Here is an 18,762-nt window from a genome sequence, read left to right as displayed (position 1 = left end):
CACCGTCCTGGGGAGCCCTGATCCCTCCGGGAGCCTTTCTAGTCCCCCTGGGTAATGGGCTGGGAACGCTTCCTGTCCCATCTCCTGTCCTTTCGTGGTGGCCTCCTCGGGAGAGCTCAGCACAGGGTGGTCGCTCTCCCCTCCCCTCCTGGACCGAGGACAAAGCCGGGTGCTGCCTCCCAGAGCAGAGCCTCCATCCTGGCTGAGGCCCCGCAGGGCCCCCCTCCAGTGGGACCTTGGCCAGCCCTGCACTGGCTGCTGGGGACACTCAGGGGGGGCGCCGGGGGCCCGTCCTCCGGGGGTCTGGGTCCTGTGCCTGTCTCTCCTCAGGGTGTGAACCGTTGTCCCGTCCCCTGCCCTCGCAGGTGTGTCTTGCTGCACCATGCTGCCCAGAGTGACCACAGCCTCCTCAGACGTCAGTGGCCCAGGGGCAGTCCCCATGGCTTCCACGTGTGGCCTTTGTCAAAACAGAGAAACCAAAACTTAACATGTCTCCATGGGCAAGGAGGTGACTCCTTCTAGTGTGCTCCATGTGGGTGGCACGAGTAGCCTGAGTTCAGGGAAGAGGTGGGGCAGAGTACTGCCAAGTCACCAGTATCTGGGTGCTCTGATGGCATATAAGACACTCGGGTCCTTGGAAGTGTCCCAGCAAGAGGACACAGGCTGCAACCAGGCAGACAAGTGAAGGACGAAGAGCCAGAGACCGTGAAGGAACTCAGACATGGAGACCGGGCCCGCGCCCCTGGACAGGTACTGCCCACCCCTTGAAGCACCTCGACTTCTGAGCCCTTCCTCCAGGCTCCCTGATGGGGCAAACCTTCTCCCCTGGGGACACCTCTGCTTCTTCACCTCCCTCCCCGCTCTGCCCAGCCAGGACCCCTCAGTGGATGTCCACTTTGCTGTCCCACCGCCCCCCTAGGCCCTGGTGCCAGACACAGGGGAGTCACCCTTGAAGTCCCTGCTCCTCCTCTCCCTCCATGCCCTGTGAGGCCTCTTCCTGCTCTGAACTGTGGGCCAGGAGGTCACGTTCAGATTTCTGTTTCTGTTTGTGTAAAGGGCATCATCGCTTTCATAATCACAAAGAAAATATCATGAATTACATGAGAAGAAGACGCCATTGGCGTCCCCCTTTCCCGACAGTCCCACTCGGGAATGCGCTTGGCCCACGAAGCCCCACGTGGCTCAGGTTCAGCCTGAAGACCGGGGGGACACAGTCCACTGGGCCCACACCTGCAATGGGTGGGTCAGCGGGTCAAGGGCAGGATGGTGATGCCAGGAGAGGGGACCCAGCCCACTCGGGGCACAAAGACTGGTCCTGATCAGAGCTCTGAGAACCCCCCGCTGCTCCTGGGGGGCCCCTGACAAAGGCACAGGCTGACTGCCCCAGGGGCCTGGAAGGGGTCGCAGAGGGAGGCGAGGTGACTGCAGCTCAGAGCGGACCCCCCTCCTCGATGGGTCCGGCTGGGACGTGGGTGCCGGGGGAGCCCAGGGTGAAGGGGCGGGGATGTGCAGAGAAGGGCAGGAGAACTGGGGGTCCCCGGAGGAGCCCATGCCTGTGGGTTTTTCCCGCCTATGTCCACAGACCCCGGATGGATATGGCCACCTTCGCTGAGAACTTTAGTCCACAAATGCTGAAAGAAACACACCTGTGCTACGAGTGGGACGTGCCAGAAGGTGACTCCAGGATCCCAGTGGACCAGATGAAGGGCTTCCTGCGCAACAAGGTGACAGACCACAGCGGGCAGGGCCGCCTGCCCTGGGACATTCAGGGAGAAGGTTACCGGGGGCAGCAGGTGTCCTCTCAGCATTGTCCTTTGGTCCCCCAGCTTCTGTCACTTGCTTGGAGACACGGAGGACCAATGCTGCAGTGACAGTCAGCTTTGAGCCGTATGGAATAGAGGAAGTCCCAGTGTCCCAGGGCTTCCTCTGTCCCCTCCTGCTGAACCTCAGAGGAGGGGTCCAGACAAAGGGAAAGACCTTTGGACACGGGGCCAGGCTCCCCCTGTCCCTGCCTGGGGCAGCCTCTGGCCAGAGAGAGCTGGAGAGCAGCCTGGTGCTCCCTCCAGTCACTGCATGGAGCCCCGGGCAGGGTGCTGGTCCCCACAGCTGCCTTGCCGGCTGCACTGAGCCCAGGGATGCCTGCTGGGTCCCCAGGGGCCCACACACTACCACTGGGGCTGAGCACTGCCAGCATGGGCAGGACTTGTGCCCTCACTGAGGCCCTGGTCCATAATCCTTCTGTCTGCAGTTGCAAAGTAGCCATGAGCCTAAGAGCCTCAACAGTGACACTGCCCCGTTTCCTGGGCACCTGTGCCTCGGTGGCCCTCACCCCTCTCTCCCTCAGGAGGGGAAACCCACAGTAGGGACTGAAGTGCTGGTGCGGGCAGGGAGGGCGAGGTCGGGCAGTGGCTGGACAGCAGGGTGCGCCCCTCCCTGGAGGAAGCAGCCCTCTCTGGGCCATCACACTGGTGACCTTGGGGCTCGCGGGCCTCCACCCTCTGTCTTCAGCTCTTCCTGTGGTCCCCTGGGGCCCGACACAGGGGAGGCTCCTGGAGGCGTGGACCTCAGGCACAAACAGAGGGGCTCTAGGAAGGCAGTGGTGCAGAGGAGTCACGTTACACAGTCGTCTCACCCCGGAACTCACGCGAGTGTAAACTCACACGGAAGTCACGCAGAACTCACGCGAGACAGTGTAAAGGGAGGCGGGTCGAGTGCAGGGCCGTGGGGAGCCAGGGTTGGCTGACGTGGACTGACAGGTCCTCACTGCTGGGTGGGCTTTTGTCACGTGCCCATGTCGTGTGCATGGACAGTTTGGCCTTGTGAGCCCTGTGTGGAGATGTCACCCTCTCGGTGGGGAGCTGGCCTCCCCTGCCTCCCCCTGGCCCCGCCCTGCTCCTGTTCACAGCAGGTGACAGACTCTTTCCTCCCTCTTCTGTGCCCAGGGTGCTGACACACTGGGGGAGGCCCGCCATGCAGAGCTGTGCTTCCTGGATCTGATCCCTTCCTGGGGCCTGGACAAGAACGAGCACTACAGCGTCACCTTGTTCATCTCCTGGAGCCCCTGCCCTGACTGTGCCCGCAGCCTGGTGGCTTTCCTGCTCGAGAACGGCCACCTGAGCCTGCGCATCTTTGCCGCCCGCATCTATAGCAAAAACTGGGGTTATGAAGACGGACTGCGCCAACTGCAGGCGGCTGGGGCCGAAGTCTCCATCATGAGCATCGATGGTCAGCAAGGACTCGTGGGAGTGGGAAGTGGGCAGGGGGAGGCCTGAGGGAAGCTGCTAGAAGGAGGTGGTCAAGATGACAACCCCTGGTGGAGAAGCCTGTCGCAGCTGCCTGCAGAGGGGGAGTTGGACTCGAGAGGACAGGGGCGTCTCCTGGTGAAGAGAGTTCTGGGGACAGACGTGGTCCTGGTCCTGGGCAGGGAGGGAGGCTGGGAACATGTGCAGTGGGGACCCAGGGACTTCGGAGTAAAAGGGGACGGCCCAGCCTCATGTTCCCCTGGAGGGAAGAATTGGGGGGAACAGCTACGTCCCTTGGAGGAAAGGGAAAGGAAACAGTGGAACAATGATGGGCACAGTGTGTCCCTAGGGGTCAGACACCACGTGGCCCCTCCCTGCTCCCTAGAACTGGGGTGACCTCTCTGTCCCTGCTCCCTTCAGAGTACCAGCACTGCTGGGAAGCCTTCGTGGACCACCAGGGAGGACCATTCCAGCCCCACCCCAAGCTGCACAAACACATTCAAGGGGAGTCACAGAGGCTGGAGGGAATCCTCAGGGCGAGGTCCCCTCCCTGCTCTCCCCCTGCTCCCCTCCCTCCTCACCTTCTCTCCCTGGTGAGTTATTTCCCTCTGCTCAGGCCTCCTCTGTGTCACCTGCTCCCTCCTGGGACACCAGCCCCATCCCTCCGGTCCCTTCTCACAAGGCCCCTCTGCTCTCCCACGTCCGTGTGTCCCTCCGTCCTTCCCCATCCCTGGAGAGCCCCGACCTCTTCTCTGTTCCTCTTTCCACCTGCTACGCTCCCCACACCCTTCAACCTGCATCTCCGTCCAGATTCAGGGGAACCAAAGATGGACTCAACGTCTCTGAACGAGTCTGTTGTCTTCTGAGGAGCTACAAATGAACAAATGAAAACTCACCATTGCCACCATCTCCAAATTGATCCCCAGAAACCGGCAAAAGTTCGAGAGCTCATCAGAAATTTGTTTTGAATGAATCTGATTGATTTACTTTTCATAAAATCTATATGTTGAAATATTCAGCAGTAATATCCTACTAAATACTCTCAGAATCATTTTTTATTATTACATAAATAATTATTTTCATCGATCTTAAACATAAAGCAATGAAATAAAAGATTAAGAATCCCCCACAAAATTTTCATCCTGTGTGCATTCGTCATGAAAGGCAAAGAGTTCAACAAACTCATACAAATGGGCAAAAGCCTCTCTCTTTCAGGAACCTTCACGGGAGGGGAGAGGTCACACTAATTTCCACTTGTCAAGTAAAATCCAGTAATGTGTGTAGGAGCAGAATCTGGAGTTCAAAACCCTAAACTCACTGTCAAACTAGCACACAGACGGCAGTGCTGTTTTTGAAATGACAGCCCACACAATAGGAGAAGATTAAGACTGAGTGTAACTGTAGGGAAGAGAATGAAGATTGGCAGTCAGATGGGAGGCTGAGCATTATTCTAGTCTACAGGCCATTGTTCATTTCACTGACCTGGGAGGAAGCTGGAGATGGGGCTATCCTGCCTGAGGTTCAACTCGACCCTTACAGTTCCAGGGCCAAGCAGAGCCCACCACAGGCACCAGACGTCTGTTCTGCATGTCTCTGTGTATCCTGCGTCATGCTGAGAGAGCCCCAGGCAGCTGGGCGTGCTGCACCAGGTACTCTGGGAGGCGAACGCATCCTGGTCCCTCCTCACAAACTTCTGCTCACATGGGGCCCAACCTCACTGAGTCACAACCTCACACAGTGACTGCAGGAACTGGGGCGGATCATTTAGTGTGAGATGATGGAGGGAAAGAGAATGAGGATGGCCACAGGGGAGAGGGGCTAAGTCAGGGAGGACAAGCAACCAGCGGGAGACACTGAGAGACAAAGTGACCAGAGAGATGGAGACACAGGTAAGGGCAGGGCAGGGAGGGACCACACAGGGCTGGGGGCCATGGAGGGAGGACAAGGGACAAGGAGGAGCTTGAAGACTGGATACAAAATGGACGGGTGTGTTGGGGACTGTGCTGCCTGCGACAGAAGCTGCCTGGAGGGGCGAAAGTCAGCCTGTTCCACAGAAGCAGACCTGTGGGGAGAGCAGGAGGGGGGGCCAGTCTCCGGGGCTCAGTGATGCTCCCGGGCACTGGGCCCACTGCCCCGAACCCCAGCTCTGCTCCAGGGCTTGTCTTCCCTGGTCTCCTCCGAGCCTCAGATGGCTGACCCGCTCCAGACTTCAGTCCCCCATCCGAGGGGTGGAGAGAGGACAGGACCGAGCCCAGAACATTGCAGCCTCTGCATCCTTTGGATGGACAACAGCAGGGACCCCCCATGAAGGGTGGCTGATGAGACAGCCCATGAATCACAGGTCCCAGGGGCGTTTTCTGGGAGACCATGTGGGGCCTGTGGAGGGAACGGGACTGGCTCCTGGGCTCCTCACCTGTAAAATATGGAGACTCACAGCGACTGACCTTGGGGGCGGTCCTGGCAGTTGAATGTCGTGCGTTTAGGACAATGTCTGGGGTAGTTAATCCTCAATAAAGGGCGAGGTTTTTATGAAAAGGATGGCAAGTCTCATTTACGAATCATCTTTCCATGTACACACAGTCCCTCGGTCCTCCAGCAGGTTGTGCTCACCCCATGTGCAGCTGGGAGGAAGTGGTGACAGCGGGCAGTGGTGACAGAGGGCAGTGGTGACAGGCAGCACTGGAGGCCTCAGCAGGTGGCCATGGCTGGGGCCCAGGACAAGGCCAGTCTTGCTCCTGAACCCCTCCTCCGGGCTTCCCTGATGGGGCCTCCCCACCTCCCCTCTGCAGGCTGCTCCTCTCACCCCTGGGTGCGCCTCCTGTCTCTGGACCAGGTGCCTTGTCTGCCTAACCCAGGGGTCCAGCACGTCCTCCAGGCTGATGCACCCATTTCTGTGCCTCCCCTGCCCCTGTGGCAGCTGTGCCAGGGAGACTGCCTATCCCAGCGGGGATGGCTCCAGGCCCAAGTGAGGGGGACAGACTGAGAGGGGTTCCACTCCCGGGTCTCCTAGCTGGCCTCAGCCTTGTGGGACCGACTCCCCTTGTGTCTGCACCCAGGCCAAGCCCCCTTCATGCCCAAGCTTGTGTAGACCCCACCAACCCTCAGGGCAGGGAGTGACTGCTCAGAACCTATTGCTCTGAGGCAAAGTGCTGTCCCTTTTCTCAAGGTTGTAATTCAGTGAGGTAGAGCCAGATTCACACCCTCCATTTCCCCCCTCTGCCCCCCATTCTGTTCTGTCCCCAGGCCCCTTTGCTTCCCTACGTCTGCCCAGAGTGGATTGCCTTCCTGTTGGACCCTGTCCCTTCCTGCCCATGCTCACTCTCCTCCTCTTCATCCTCACAGCTGCCTCCTCTTTCTTTCCTCCCAGGACCCCTTTACCTGATGCTGACTCCGTGAGAACACAGAGGGAGGCCTGCAGATGTCGAGAGATGCGCCGTGTTCCTGGACGGAGAGCCTCGGCGGTCTGTGCCGCTGCAGTGACCTGTGACACACTGGCCACAGGGCTTCTCGAGAAGCATGAAAACGTTTGTCCATCAACTGTCGTGGATCTGGGACGGGCCAGTGCAGCCTCCAAGGACGACCAGATGAGGTGGGTGTGCGTGCCGGCCTGTCGCGCCTGCTCTGCAGACCCGGCAGAGCAGCCTGGCACCAAGCAGGCACGGACAGACGCGCCCAGGAAGCAGGACAGAGAGCTCAAAGATGGCACACACGCAGACACACAGTCCCACATGCATAAGTTTGTGGCCCAACACACCAGTAGGACGAAACCACACGGAGAAAATTCATGCACTGTTTTCCTATAGGCAAACCAATGCAAACTTAAAATTTGTATGGCTCTGTCATCATACACAGATGCATGAAAAACAACCATATTTCAATATGTTCAATGTGAAAACATTCAGCCCTGAGAGGGTAGGTAGCTGAGACCATCAGGGTCGTCCTGCTCGCCAAGGTCCCGGGGATGACCCCAGTCAGGCCCCAACAAGATGCCAGATGAGTATGAACCAGTGGGACAACTAACCTGCGCTTTTTCACCCATCACGGGCCCCCTCTCTGTCTTCTTCTCTCTCAAAATCAACCCATTAAAAAGGAAAACCATTCAGTAAAATTAAAGTGTCTTCATATGCAAAGAGCATAAGCTGAGAGCCTGGCCACACAGGGAAGCACAGCATCCGCCCTGTGACTGCGGGAGGCCTCCCACCCCAACATGTGAAAACCCGACTGGGTGACAGGGACCAGAGCAGCAGCCCTCTCTCCCCACCACCGGAAGGCTGAGGGGACTTGCGCAGGCCACCAAGCACAGAACCAGGAACTCCAAGCACATCCGTCCCTGACCCAGAGTCCAGACTTCTCATCACCTGGGTCATTCAACAGGCTGTGAGGGGCCAGCACTAGGTGTGGACTGGCCCTGGGGCCCGGGGGCTGTGGGAGGGGCTCCAGCCAGCTCCTCCCAGGGGAGCAGGGCCTCTGTCCTGCTCCCTGAAGGAGGGCCTGTCCCACCCACCTCTGTCATGCTCACTTTCACTTTCCCTTTGCAAGGATGTCTGTCCTGCTGGCCAGAGGGGCCTGTGTGCAGCAGGGGAGGAGCTCTGCCAGGGGGCAGGGCCCAGGAAGCAGGGAGGGTGGGTCTGGCCACAGGAGGCCCACAGCCCAGGGCCCCCCCGACCCTGCAGCCCCTGCAGGAAGAGGTGGGGCCTGAGCCGAGGAGGCTGGGAGACCTCAGACCAGGGACTTTCCTGAAGCAGGAGCCTTCTGGGCAGAAAGGCAGACCCAGTGCTGGGGACCATGGTGAGAAGGAAAGTCTCCTGGAAGAAGGGCTACATCCCGAAGCCCTGGCCCAGGTACTACTGCCTACTCTGTCCCCTCTGTAGCCCCTTCCTGCACAGTGGGCCCTGTGGGGTCTGTCCTCAGCCTTGTCCACCCACCACCCTGGCTTCTCCTTCCTCTGGGCTCCTTCCCTCAGCTCCCACTCCAGTGGGGGTCTGTGCCCCATTCTGGGGATGTCCCCACTCTTGCTGCTGAACGGCCCCTCCCACAACTCCCCCAGGCTGTGTCCTCCTGGTCCCCCTCTCAGTCTGCCAGTCTGTGGGGCTGGATGTCCCCTCCCTGCCTGTGGGGACTGTCCCAGCTACAGCCTTTTCTGCGCACTCTTAACAATTAGAAAGAAACTGAGGGATGGGCGGGCAGTTGGTCAGTGTAGTTGGAAGGACTTCGACCCATTTTCTGTGCTGTGGACCCCAACACACACGCCGTGTGAGAGCAGCTCCCTGGGCCAGAGGGTCTGTGAGTCTCTGAGACAGCCCCACTGTGCAGAAGAGTGAAGCCACTCTGCTCCCAGACACGGCCACGCCCTTGGCGTTTGTAAGCTCAGCGACCAGCAGCTGGAGCAGAGAACGGGGCCACTGGCGGTCAGAGAAACGCCCGCCGTGCACAACTGGGTGGCAAAGGGCGCCTCCCCACACAGGGCACACACTGCCCTGCGCAGCCTGTGGGTGCTGCCAGGGCTCTGCCCGGGCCAGGAACCTGCTCTGTCACTCACCTGCCCTCTACTTGACCAGGCCACTCCTTGTCTTGCCCTGTTTCCTTCGCTATACAATGACTCCCCTAGATTTGGGGAGGAGTGCAGTTCACATGCACGGAGCTCTCAGCACGCCGGTGTGAGCCTGAGAGTTCAGGCGTTGGCCTGAGAGTTTAAAAACAAGCCTACATAAGTGAAAAGTCAGGCATGGTTTGAACCTCAATATTAAAGGCTACTTTAGGGAGCCGAAGGGGGTTTATACTCTTTTCTTCCAGTGGGTTGGGGATGCGTGTCCAGGAGGCTGAGGCAGGGGTGGGTTGTGCTCTTCACAGCAGCAGAACCAGGATCCTGCAGGAGAGGACACGGGTCCCTGCTGTCCCTGCAGACCCCTCCTCTTCCTGTGCCCCGTAGGCCAGCCTTGTAGGAAGCAGGAAATCCTGGGAGGAAGAGGCAGGGGGGAGGAACAGCACCCAGGGCCTCCAGGGACCCCTCTTCAGGAGAAGCCAGAGGGGGAAAGCCCAGGGGACACTGTACATTTTCTGCTTTCTCTCTTGTCCCCAGCAACCCCATGGAGAAGCTATATGCTGATTATTTCAACTTTCACTTCACAAACGAGCTCACCCCCCCAGGTCGAAATGGCTGTTACATCTGCTATGAAGTGCAAGGAACCCACTCACTTATTTCCTTGAAGAGAGGAGTCTTTGAAAACCAGGTACAGGACCCACAGTCCTGTCATTTAAGGCACAGAAGTGGAAAGTAAACAATGCCAGAGCCTTCTCTCCATGCCATTGTCCTCAGGTTTAGGCCTTGATGTCCCCACTTGACCCCCTGAACCCTGATGCACCCTGGCATTGGACCGGTCCACAGGCCTCTTTTAGAGCGTCTGCTGACCATCGGTCTGCACCTCATCCCGGGCCTCTGCAGTCTTGGAGGGAGGGGCGTCTGAGAGAGTCGGGCCTGCTGAGCACCAGCTCCTTAGGTGGCCCCAGGAGGTGGCCTGGTGGCTGGGTCCTCCCAGCTGCACCCCTGACTCCTCCAGACCCAGCAGGTGTGAACCCCAGGGAGGAACCCACCCACACACCCTGCGGGCCCCCTGCCTGCTCTGAGCCTGGGCCCAGGCCTCCCTGGAGGAGGAGGCAGCCTCAGCAGACCCAGAGCACACCCCCAAGCCTACAGCCAACCCCTGACCTCGCCCCCACCCCGCCCTGCTCTGTCCCTTCCCAGAAGAGCCCTCCCAACTCCACCAGGCTACAGACCACTCAGAGCCTGTTGTGGAGAGGAATCATTATGGGATGGCAGCTGTGCTGCAGTGGGACTGCGGGTGGACAGGCAATGGGGTCACTCATGGCATTTAACCTTTTCCTGTGCCCAGAGTTCAGACCTTATGGGAAAGGTATGAACCTAACATCAGTTGGCTGTGTCTTCGTAATATAGCTCAGATGTCATTTCAACACATAATTAACACAAAAGTTCTTCAGAGAGAGTTCACACTATTTCCTCACCCTGAGTCATTGTCAGGAAGGGCATGTTGAACAGCTGCCTCTTGTCTCATTATGGGTGAGCACACTTCAGGAGCCTGGTAAATGCGTGTGGCTAGTGACTCCCCTGTGGACAAGGCAGCTTTCTGGCCGTCCCCAGGGGACAGCACCTGGGGAACAAGAGGCCTGGCCAGGCGCAGGCGCTCAGGACGCCTGTAAGTTGAGTGGATGGAAGAATGGGTGCTGGAGTTAACGGACGAGTGTGTGGGGGGAGACCAAATGAACACAGAGGGGGAAGGGGGGCCTTCAAAAGGACAAATCGATCAACAGCATGCCCCTGAGACTGTTGCTCCCTGTGGCCTGGGCCGCACCCACTCAGCCCTGCCACAGGCCTGCTCTGACAGCCAAGAGGGTCCCCTTTCCTTGTCCCTCTTCTCCAGTTCTATCCAAAGAAGAGAGTCCATGCGGAAGTCTGCTTCCTGAATTGGTTCAAGAAGTGGCCCTTGGAGAAGACCCCGACCCCTGGCGAACCATACCGAGTCACCTGGTACATGTCCTGGAGCCCCTGCGTGGAATGTGCCAAGCAGGTGGCCGACTTCCTGAACACACAGAAGTGTGTGCAGCTGCGCATCACCTTCTCTCGCCTCTACCACTCCAATAAGCCGGAATACCGGCAGGGGCTTCGGCACCTTGCTGGTGCCGGGGCCGAGCTGGCTGTGATGTCTCCAGAGGGTGAGAGCAGAGGGAGCTGGGGAAGGCTCCTGGGAGGAACTAGGAGGAGGTAGAAAGGATCTAGAACCCCAAAGAGCCAGTGGAGCGTCAGCGAGCTGCCTACAGAGGCAGTGCCGCATCTGAGGAGGTCTGGGAGTCCCCTGGAGGAGAGAGTCCAGGGGAGGGAGGTGGTCTGGGGCGGGGGAAGGTAAGATGAATGAAAGAAGGGGACGTCCAGAGAAAGGGAAGATTGGACTGCCTCTCACTCCAGGTAACAAAACCTTCCGTGATAATTAGGTCCCCGGGAAGAAAAAAGAAAAGTGGCAGTCAAGTGGTGATGGGGAGAAGGTGGGAAGGGGCGGAGACCCTGTGGCCGCTCGCTGCTCCCCGGAGCTGAAGCTCAACTTGTATCTTCCTGTTCCCTCTCAGACTTTAAGCGCTGCTGGAGCACCTTTGTGAGCTACCAGGAATCAGATTTCCGGCCCTGGTCTGACCTGGACGAAAACAGTGAGAAACTATCAAAAATGCTGGATGGAATCCTCAGGGTGAGGTCCCCTCCCTGCTCTCCCCCTGCTCCCCTCCCTCCTCACCTTCTCTCCCTGGTGAGTTATTTCCCTCTGCTCAGGCCTCCTCTGTGTCACCTGCTCCCTCCTGGGACACCAGCCCCATCCCTCCGGTCCCTCTCACAAGGCCCCTCTGCTCTCCCACGTCCGTGTGTCCCTCCGTCCTTCCCCATCCCTGTAGAGCCCCGACCTCTTCTCTGTTCCTCTTTCCACCTGCTACGCTCCCCACACCCTTCAACCTGCTTCTCCGTCCAGATTCAGGGAAGCTGAAGATGGACTCAACGTCTCTGCACGATCAGGAGTCTTCTGGAGATCGACGGATAAAACACCTTCGTCAGGGAGAGAAAACTCACCTTTCCTACCAACTCCACAGTGATCTGAAGACACCGGCAAAATGCAAAGAGCTCATAGGAAATTTGTTCAAAAAAATATCCAATTGATTTACTTTTTATTTAAAATCTATGATATGTTCCAAGTATGCACCAGTAAGATTCTACTCAGTAGTATCAGAACCATTTTCGATTTTTAGGGAAATACTTATTTCCATACACTTTAAATGCAAAGTAATGAAATGGAAGACTGAACATCTTCCACAAAATGTTTTTCCCTCTGTATCCTGGAGCCCAAAGAGGTCAATAAACACCTGCCAATGAGCAAAAGCCTCTCCCCTCAGTGCTGCTTTCACAGGAGGCTGCTTTTCACTTTCAAGTGAAAATCAGTGATGTTCATAGGATCAGGAATTCAAAAACCTAAACTCACTGACAGACTTGGGCTGGGGACCGTTCTTGTGGTTTCGGAGATGGCAACCCCATAAGACCAAACCCTGAAAGGGGCTAGTAAGTCTCCATGGAAAATCAGGTAACAACGCAGGTGGCAGGCATAACTAGACTCCAACACTGAGGGTTCCCATGGAAATCAGGCCCCAAACGTACACTGTATCCTTTGAAGCTGGCTCTGCCCAGCAATAAGCCTTGTTAATAAAAAGTAGAGTTTAAGTACAAGGCATAAGGAGTAAACTCCTTATCTCATGAAACACATCTTAAAGACGCTTTGGCATCAGTATGACGAACAGACCCTGACCTGAGGCATATTTCTGTGTTCCTTCGACTATTATCTATAGATGATACCTGTTTTTGTATGACTACAGCAGCCCTTTGACATTGATTGATGAGCTATGCATGCATGCTGCATGCACCTACACATACCATTCCCAATAAAAGACCTTTGGGAGAAAGGCTCGGGGAATTCCCCACTAGAGGGAATCGCCACACCCTTTCCTGCTGGAACAATAAGATTGTGTTGGGGACAACTTATTTCTCATCCTCGGTGGCCAGGAGAGCTCTGTGGGATGAATTTCCTCCCCAAAACTAATGTAAAAATAGCAATGCTGTTTTTGAAATGACAGCCCACACAATAGGAGAAGATTAAGACTGAGTGTAACTGTAGGGAAGAGAATGAAGATTGGCAGTCAGATGGGAGGCTGAGCATTATTCTAGTCCACAGGCCGTTGTTCATTTCACTGACCTGGGAGGAAGCTCGAGATGGGGCTATCCTGCCTGAGGTTCAACTCGACCCTTACAGTTCCAGGGCCAAGCAGGGCCCACCACAGGCACCAGACGTCTATTCTGCATGTCTCTGTGTATCCTGCGTCATGCTGAGGGAGCCCCAGGCAGCTGGGCGTGCTGCACCAGGTACTCTGGGAGGCGAACGCATCCTGGTCCCTCCTCACAAACTTCTGCTCACATGTCCTGATTCACCAAGGTCGTGGGGTTGAACCCGGTCAGGCCCCAACGGAAAGATACCAGGGCGAGTATGAATGAGGGGGACAACTACCCTATGCTTTTTCACCCATCACGGCCCCCTCTCTCTCTTCTTCTCTCTCAAAATCAACCCATTAAAAAGGAAAACCATTCAGAAAAATTAAAGCGTCTTCATATGCAAAGAGCATAAGCTGAGAGCCTGGCCACACAGGGAAGCACAGCATCCGCCCTGTGACTGCGGGAGGCCTCCCACCCCAACATGTGAAAACCCGACTGGGTGACAGGGACCAGAGCAGCAGCCCTCTCTCCCCACCACGGGAAGGCTGAGGGGACTTGCGCAGGCCACCAAGCACAGAACCAGGAACTCCAGGCACATCCGTCCCTGACCCAGAGTCCAGACTTCTCATCACCTGGGTCATTCAACAGGCTGTGAGGGGCCAGCACTGGGTGTGGACTGGCCCTGGGGCCCAGGGCTGTGGGAGGGGCTCCAGCCAGCCCCTCCCAGGGGAGCAGGGCCTCTGTCCTGCTCCCTGCAGCAGGGCCGGTCCCACCCACCTCTGTCATGCTCACTTTCACTTTCCCTTTGCAAGAATGTCTGTCCTGCTGACCAGAGGGGCCTGTGTCCAGCAGGGGAGGAGCCCTGCCAGGGGGCAGGGCCCAGGAAGTAGGGAGGGTGGGTCTGGCCACAGGAGGCCCACAGCCCAGGGCCCCCCCACCCTGCAGCCCCTGCAGGAAGAGGTGGGGCCTGAGCCGAGGAGGCTGGGAGACCTCAGACCAGGGACTTTCCTGAAGTAGGAGCCTTCTGGGCAGAAAGGCAGAGCCAGTGCTGGGGACAGAAATCAACACAGAAACAGCCAGGCAAGAGGACGACGTCATGGAGCCCTGGCCCAGGTACTGCTGCCCACTCTGTCCCCTCTGTAGCCCCTTCCTGCACAGTGGGCCCTGTGGGGTCTGTCCTCAGCCTTGTCCACCCACCACCCTGGCTTCTCCTCCCTCTGGGCTCCTTCCCTCAGCTCCCACTCCAGTGGGGGTCTGTGCCCCATTCTGGGGATGTCCCCACTCTTGCTGCTCAATGGCCCCTCCCACAACTCCCCCAGGCTGTGTCCTCCTGGTCCCCCTCTCAGTCTGCCAGTCTGTGGGGCTGGATGTCCCCTCCCTGCCTATGGGGACTGTCCCAGCTACAACATTTTCTGTGCATTCTTAAGAATTAGAATGAAACTGAGGGACGGGCGGGCAGTTGGTGAGTGTAGTTGGAAGGACTTCGACCCATTTTCTGTGCTGTGGACCCCAACACACACTCCTTGTGAGAGCAGCTCCCTGGGCCAGAGGGTCTGTGAGTCTCTGAGACAGCCCCACTGTGCAGAAGAGTGAAGCCACTCTGCTCCCAGACAAGGCCACGCCCTTGGCATTTGTAAGCTCAGCGACCAGCAGCTGGAGCAGAGAACGGGGCCACTGGCGGTCAGGAGAAACGCCCGCCGTGCACAACTGGGTGGCAGAGGGCGCCTCCCCACACAGGGCACACATTGCCCTGCACAGCCTGTGGCTGTGACTACCCTCTGTCACCCACCTGCCCCGGGACTTGACCAGGCCGCTCCTTGTCTTGCCCTGCTTCTTCCTCTATGAAATGGAGTGACTCCCAGAGAATTCTGGGGAGGAGAAGGGGAGTTCACATACTTGGAGCCCTGAGAACAGTGCCGGAGCCTGTGAATTTATTTGTTAGCTTGAGTTAAAAAACTTGCATAGGACAAAGGCTAGGCACGAATGTACCTGCATTTAAAAAACTAGAATTTGGGGGGGGGGGGAGGTGGTGCCGTGGACACCAGGCTCTTCCACAGCATCAGGAGACAAGCATGGCAGGGACCTACACCCGGAGATGGCGGTGGGCAAGGTTTATTCTGGTGGAAGCCTGCCCCTGGGTGTCCAATGTCCCATCTCCGTTCGTCCCTCCATGGAAAAAGTTCAACCGAGTCTTCGGCCAGGCGGAAACCAAGGCCTGTGTTTACAGTTCCTGTTTCATATCAGACTGAGACCTTCGGTGGCCGTGCCTCTGCTGCAGGCCCACACAGCCGCTACACCCACACAGCGGCCCTGTTCCCGAGAGACACAGAGAGACAGAGAGAGCGAGAGCCCATGCAGAACAACAGTGTTTGCACAAGTCACCCGGAGCCAGAGACAGAGAGCGCTTCCCTGTTCCTCTGGGATTGTATCACCAGGGAAGGGCCAGCAGCTTTTTCAGAATAACCAGTCAACTTCTTGAACTTCCCTGACCTCTGAGGGCCCACCCCCTAGTGAGACCGACAGGCCTCTGTGGGCAAGCACCTCCCCCTGCCCTGGGGAGAGTCCCGGTGCCCCTGGGACTCAGCTGCCCAGAGCAGAGCCCTGGAGTGTGGGAAGGAGTCCGTAAGGCTGCGGAGCCCGGCTGAGCGAGCAGGCTGAGGCCCCCAGTGCACTAAGCTCGGTGTCTGATGGCCCTTGCTGGCGTCCTTGCTAACAGCTGGCTGACCGCCTGTGGGGACACAGCACTGTACTGCGCATTTCCATATTCACATGGGTTGGGGATGGGTGGGCAGGAACCTGGGGTGGGGGTGGGTTGTGCTGCTGGAAGCAGCAGAGCTGGGATCCCATGGGAGAGGACACTGGTCCCTGCTGCCCCTGCAGACCCCTCCTGTTCCTCTGCCCCTTCAGCCTGCCTGGGAGAAAGTAGGTGGAAGGGGGAGGGGAGGCACAGCACCAGGGGGTCAGGGGCCCATGTTGAGGCCAAGCCAGAAGGGAGAAAGCCCGGGAAACACTCTGCATTTTCTGCTTTCTCTCCTCCCCAGCAGCCCAATGCACAGCTTACCTCCCAAGATCTACAACACCAACTTCCGAAACCTGCTATTTGCCCCTGGGCTGAACAACACCTACATCTGCTTTGAGGTGGCAAAATGGAAGAACAACTCTCTCAAGCCCTGCTACTGGGGGGTTTTTCGAAACCAGGTACAGTAGCCATGATACTGTCACCAAAGGGAAGGAGATGTCACCAGAGGAAAGGAGGTGTCACCAGAGGACTCTTCCCACACCAATGTCCTCAGGTTTAGGCCTTGAGGCCCCCACTTGATCCCCTCAATCCCGATGCACCCTGGCATTGGACTGGTCCATGAGGCCTCTTTTAGAGAGTCTGCTGACCATCGGTCTGCACCTCATCCCGGGCCTCTGCAGTCTTGGAGGGAGGGGCATCTGAGAGAGTCGGGCCTGCTGAGCACCAGCTCCTTAGGTGGCCCCAGGAGGTGGCCTGGTGGCTGGGTCCTCCCAGCTGCACCCCTGACTCCTCCAGACCCAGCAGGTGTGAACCCCAGGGAGGAACCCACTCCCATGCCCTGCGGGCCCCCTGCCTGCTCTGAGCCTGGGCCCAGGCCTCCCTGGAGGAGGAGGCAGCCTCAGCAGACATGGCCCCCCAGCCTGCAGCCAAGCTCTGACCCCACTGTGCCCTGTCCCTCCACCCAACAGCCCTCCCACCTCGTAAACGGCTACCTGGAGGAGCCTCTCCATGCAGAACAGCTCTTCCTCTCTTGGTTTGATGACCAGTATCTGTCTCGTCGTGTGAATTACCATGTCACCTGGTTCATGTCCTGGAGCCCCTGCTTGGAGTGTGCAGAGGAGGTGGTCCATTTCCTGGGGGAGCACGAGAACGTGAGCCTGAACATCTCCGCCTCCCGCCTGTACAAGTGTGAGGACGAAGACCAGCAGCAGGGGCTTCAACTACTGGACCAGGAGGGGGTCGAAGTGGCCGTGATGTCTCCAGAGGGTGAGAGCAGAGGGAGCCGGGGCAGGACTGTCTGGGGGATAGAACGGGGCTGGGGGGCACCTGGAGTTTCCCAGGGAGAGTGAGTGGAAGGGGAACTTGGGGATCTGAGGCAGGAGTGATGGCACCTTGCAGGGAGGAGACCAGGCCCTGAGGGGCGAGGCCAGGGGAGGGTCAGGACAGAGGGGCTCCCTGGCCAGAGCTGACTGCCATCTCCCCTCTTTGCACAGATTTTGAATACTGTTGGGACAACTTCGTGGACCACCGTGAAACGTACTTCAGGTATTGGAAGGGTATACGTCGAAATTATTATGCTCTGAGGAACATGCTTGAAGAAATCCTCTGGTGAGTGTTCCCTCAGCCCCCCTGCCACTTCTGCTCCCTCCTGCTCCCCCTCCCCTCCCACCACCTGCACCCCAGCTCTGTCCTCTCTGCCTCTCCCTCCCTCAGGTGCCCCCCACACCCATTTTCCCTTCACCCCTCAAGGCCTCCCTCTCCCCCAGACAGGGGGCCCTACCCCTTAACTGGGCCCTCCCACTTCACCACAGTAACCGAATCCTGTTATTAAAATGAACACCAATGGGCACAAAGTGCAGGAGTGTCACAGCAGACAGCGATGGCACTTGGCTGCCAGGGCTTGCTTGAGGAGCTCTGTGGCCCAGCCCCTGGCCCCCCGAGTGCCCCTACCTTTGGGGCAGCTAGAATCCAGTAGCTGTGTCTCAGTCATGGTGCTGCTCCCCTGGGAACAGTTCTTCCTGCTCAAGTCCCTCTGTCTCGGGAAGGTGGGTCAGAAGTGTCTGACGTGCTGTCTCCTTGTCAAGCAGGGGATGACTTCGGGGTCCGAGGGGCCTCCCGAGTGTGTTGCAGGAGGAAGCCCGTGTCCCAGGGTGCTGAGCCCAGCTGCAGACTCCAGGCTCTGAGTCTGATTGGAGGGAACACAGGCTTCTCTCCAGGTCTCTGAAGCCGCCCTTGTCCTGCTCCCAGCTGCATAGAAATGCTCGCCTTCTGGCTTTTGGAGGAGACAACTTGGAGAGGGCTTGCTTTTCTCTTCGTTCACTTTGGCCAAATCCAATAAAGCTTCTGTGACTCTGGGCTCCAGTTTCTGACTCTTCTGGCTTCCTTGCACCTGGGGCGCACACACCTGCATTTTCAGAGGTGAATCAGTGACTGCTCCACGGACTGGGTGTCTTAACCAGACATTTGGCCCTCGCAGTTCTCGAGGCTGGATGTCCAAGGTGGAGGTGTTGGCTGGGAGCCTGTCCTTCTGGGTGCAGATGGTCACCCCCTCCCTCTGCCCTTCTATGGCCTTTCCCCTGTGGGTGACTGCTGGTGAGACCATGGCATCCCTCTGTGTGTCCCAATGTTCTCTTCTTGTAAGGACATCAGTCAGATTAGATCAGGTCCACCCTCAGTGTCTTGTTTAAGTTTGATCACCTCTAGGAATATCCTCTTTGCAATGCAGTCCTATTCTGAACCCCTGGGGGTAGGACCTCAGTATGCCGGTTTGGTTGGGGGACCCAGCTGAGCCACACAGTGACCGGGGAGCTTTCTGAGTGAGTGGGTTTTCTCTAAGACTCACCAATGTGCTCTTTGGGTTCTGGTCCTAGCTCTGTGCCACGTCCACTGCCGCGTCCACTGTTGGATCCCTCTCTCCGTGACAAGGTCCTGAGAGGGGGTGTAAGACTTCAAGGAAGCAGTTTCCAACCTGG

The 18,762-nt window shown here is 57.8% G+C and overlaps 2 protein-coding genes across 3 annotated transcripts; both read left to right on the top strand.

Annotated features, from left to right (window-relative positions):
- The first annotated feature begins 656 nt into the window (after window positions 1-656).
- On the top strand, window positions 657-12,683 carry LOC119060424 (DNA dC->dU-editing enzyme APOBEC-3F-like). Its single transcript, XM_053662009.1, has 11 exons — window positions 657-750; window positions 1,583-1,724; window positions 2,943-3,225; window positions 3,663-3,835; window positions 4,782-4,891; window positions 6,610-6,831; window positions 7,988-8,083; window positions 9,322-9,472; window positions 10,679-10,970; window positions 11,379-11,494; window positions 11,768-12,683. Exons 1-11 carry the CDS (start codon window positions 722-724, stop codon window positions 11,780-11,782), a joined length of 1,629 nt encoding a protein of 542 aa, XP_053517984.1. The 5' UTR covers window positions 657-721; the 3' UTR covers window positions 11,783-12,683.
- Window positions 12,684-13,905: 1,222 nt separating this feature from the next.
- Window positions 13,906-18,145, top strand: LOC119060284 (DNA dC->dU-editing enzyme APOBEC-3C-like). 2 transcript variants are annotated; one of them, XM_053661654.1, is made up of 5 exons: window positions 13,906-14,163; window positions 16,092-16,248; window positions 16,759-17,056; window positions 17,284-17,398; window positions 17,875-18,145. In XM_053661654.1, exons 1-5 carry the CDS (start codon window positions 14,147-14,149, stop codon window positions 17,882-17,884), a joined length of 597 nt encoding a protein of 198 aa, XP_053517629.1. In that variant the 5' UTR covers window positions 13,906-14,146; the 3' UTR covers window positions 17,885-18,145. The 2 variants fall into 2 exon arrangements, with proteins under 2 accessions (XP_053517629.1, XP_053517630.1); XM_053661655.1 differs by having other exon boundaries at window positions 13,910-14,163; window positions 17,878-18,145.
- Window positions 18,146-18,762: the final 617 nt, after the last annotated feature.

The sequence above is a fragment of the Artibeus jamaicensis genome, unplaced genomic scaffold (assembly GCF_021234435.1).
Source record: "Artibeus jamaicensis isolate MK-2021 breed Jamaican fruit bat unplaced genomic scaffold, CSHL_Jam_final contig_233, whole genome shotgun sequence".
NCBI lineage: Eukaryota > Metazoa > Chordata > Mammalia > Chiroptera > Phyllostomidae > Artibeus > Artibeus jamaicensis.
Note: the sequence above shows the minus strand (reverse complement) of the source record. Positions and strands in the feature narration are given on the sequence as shown.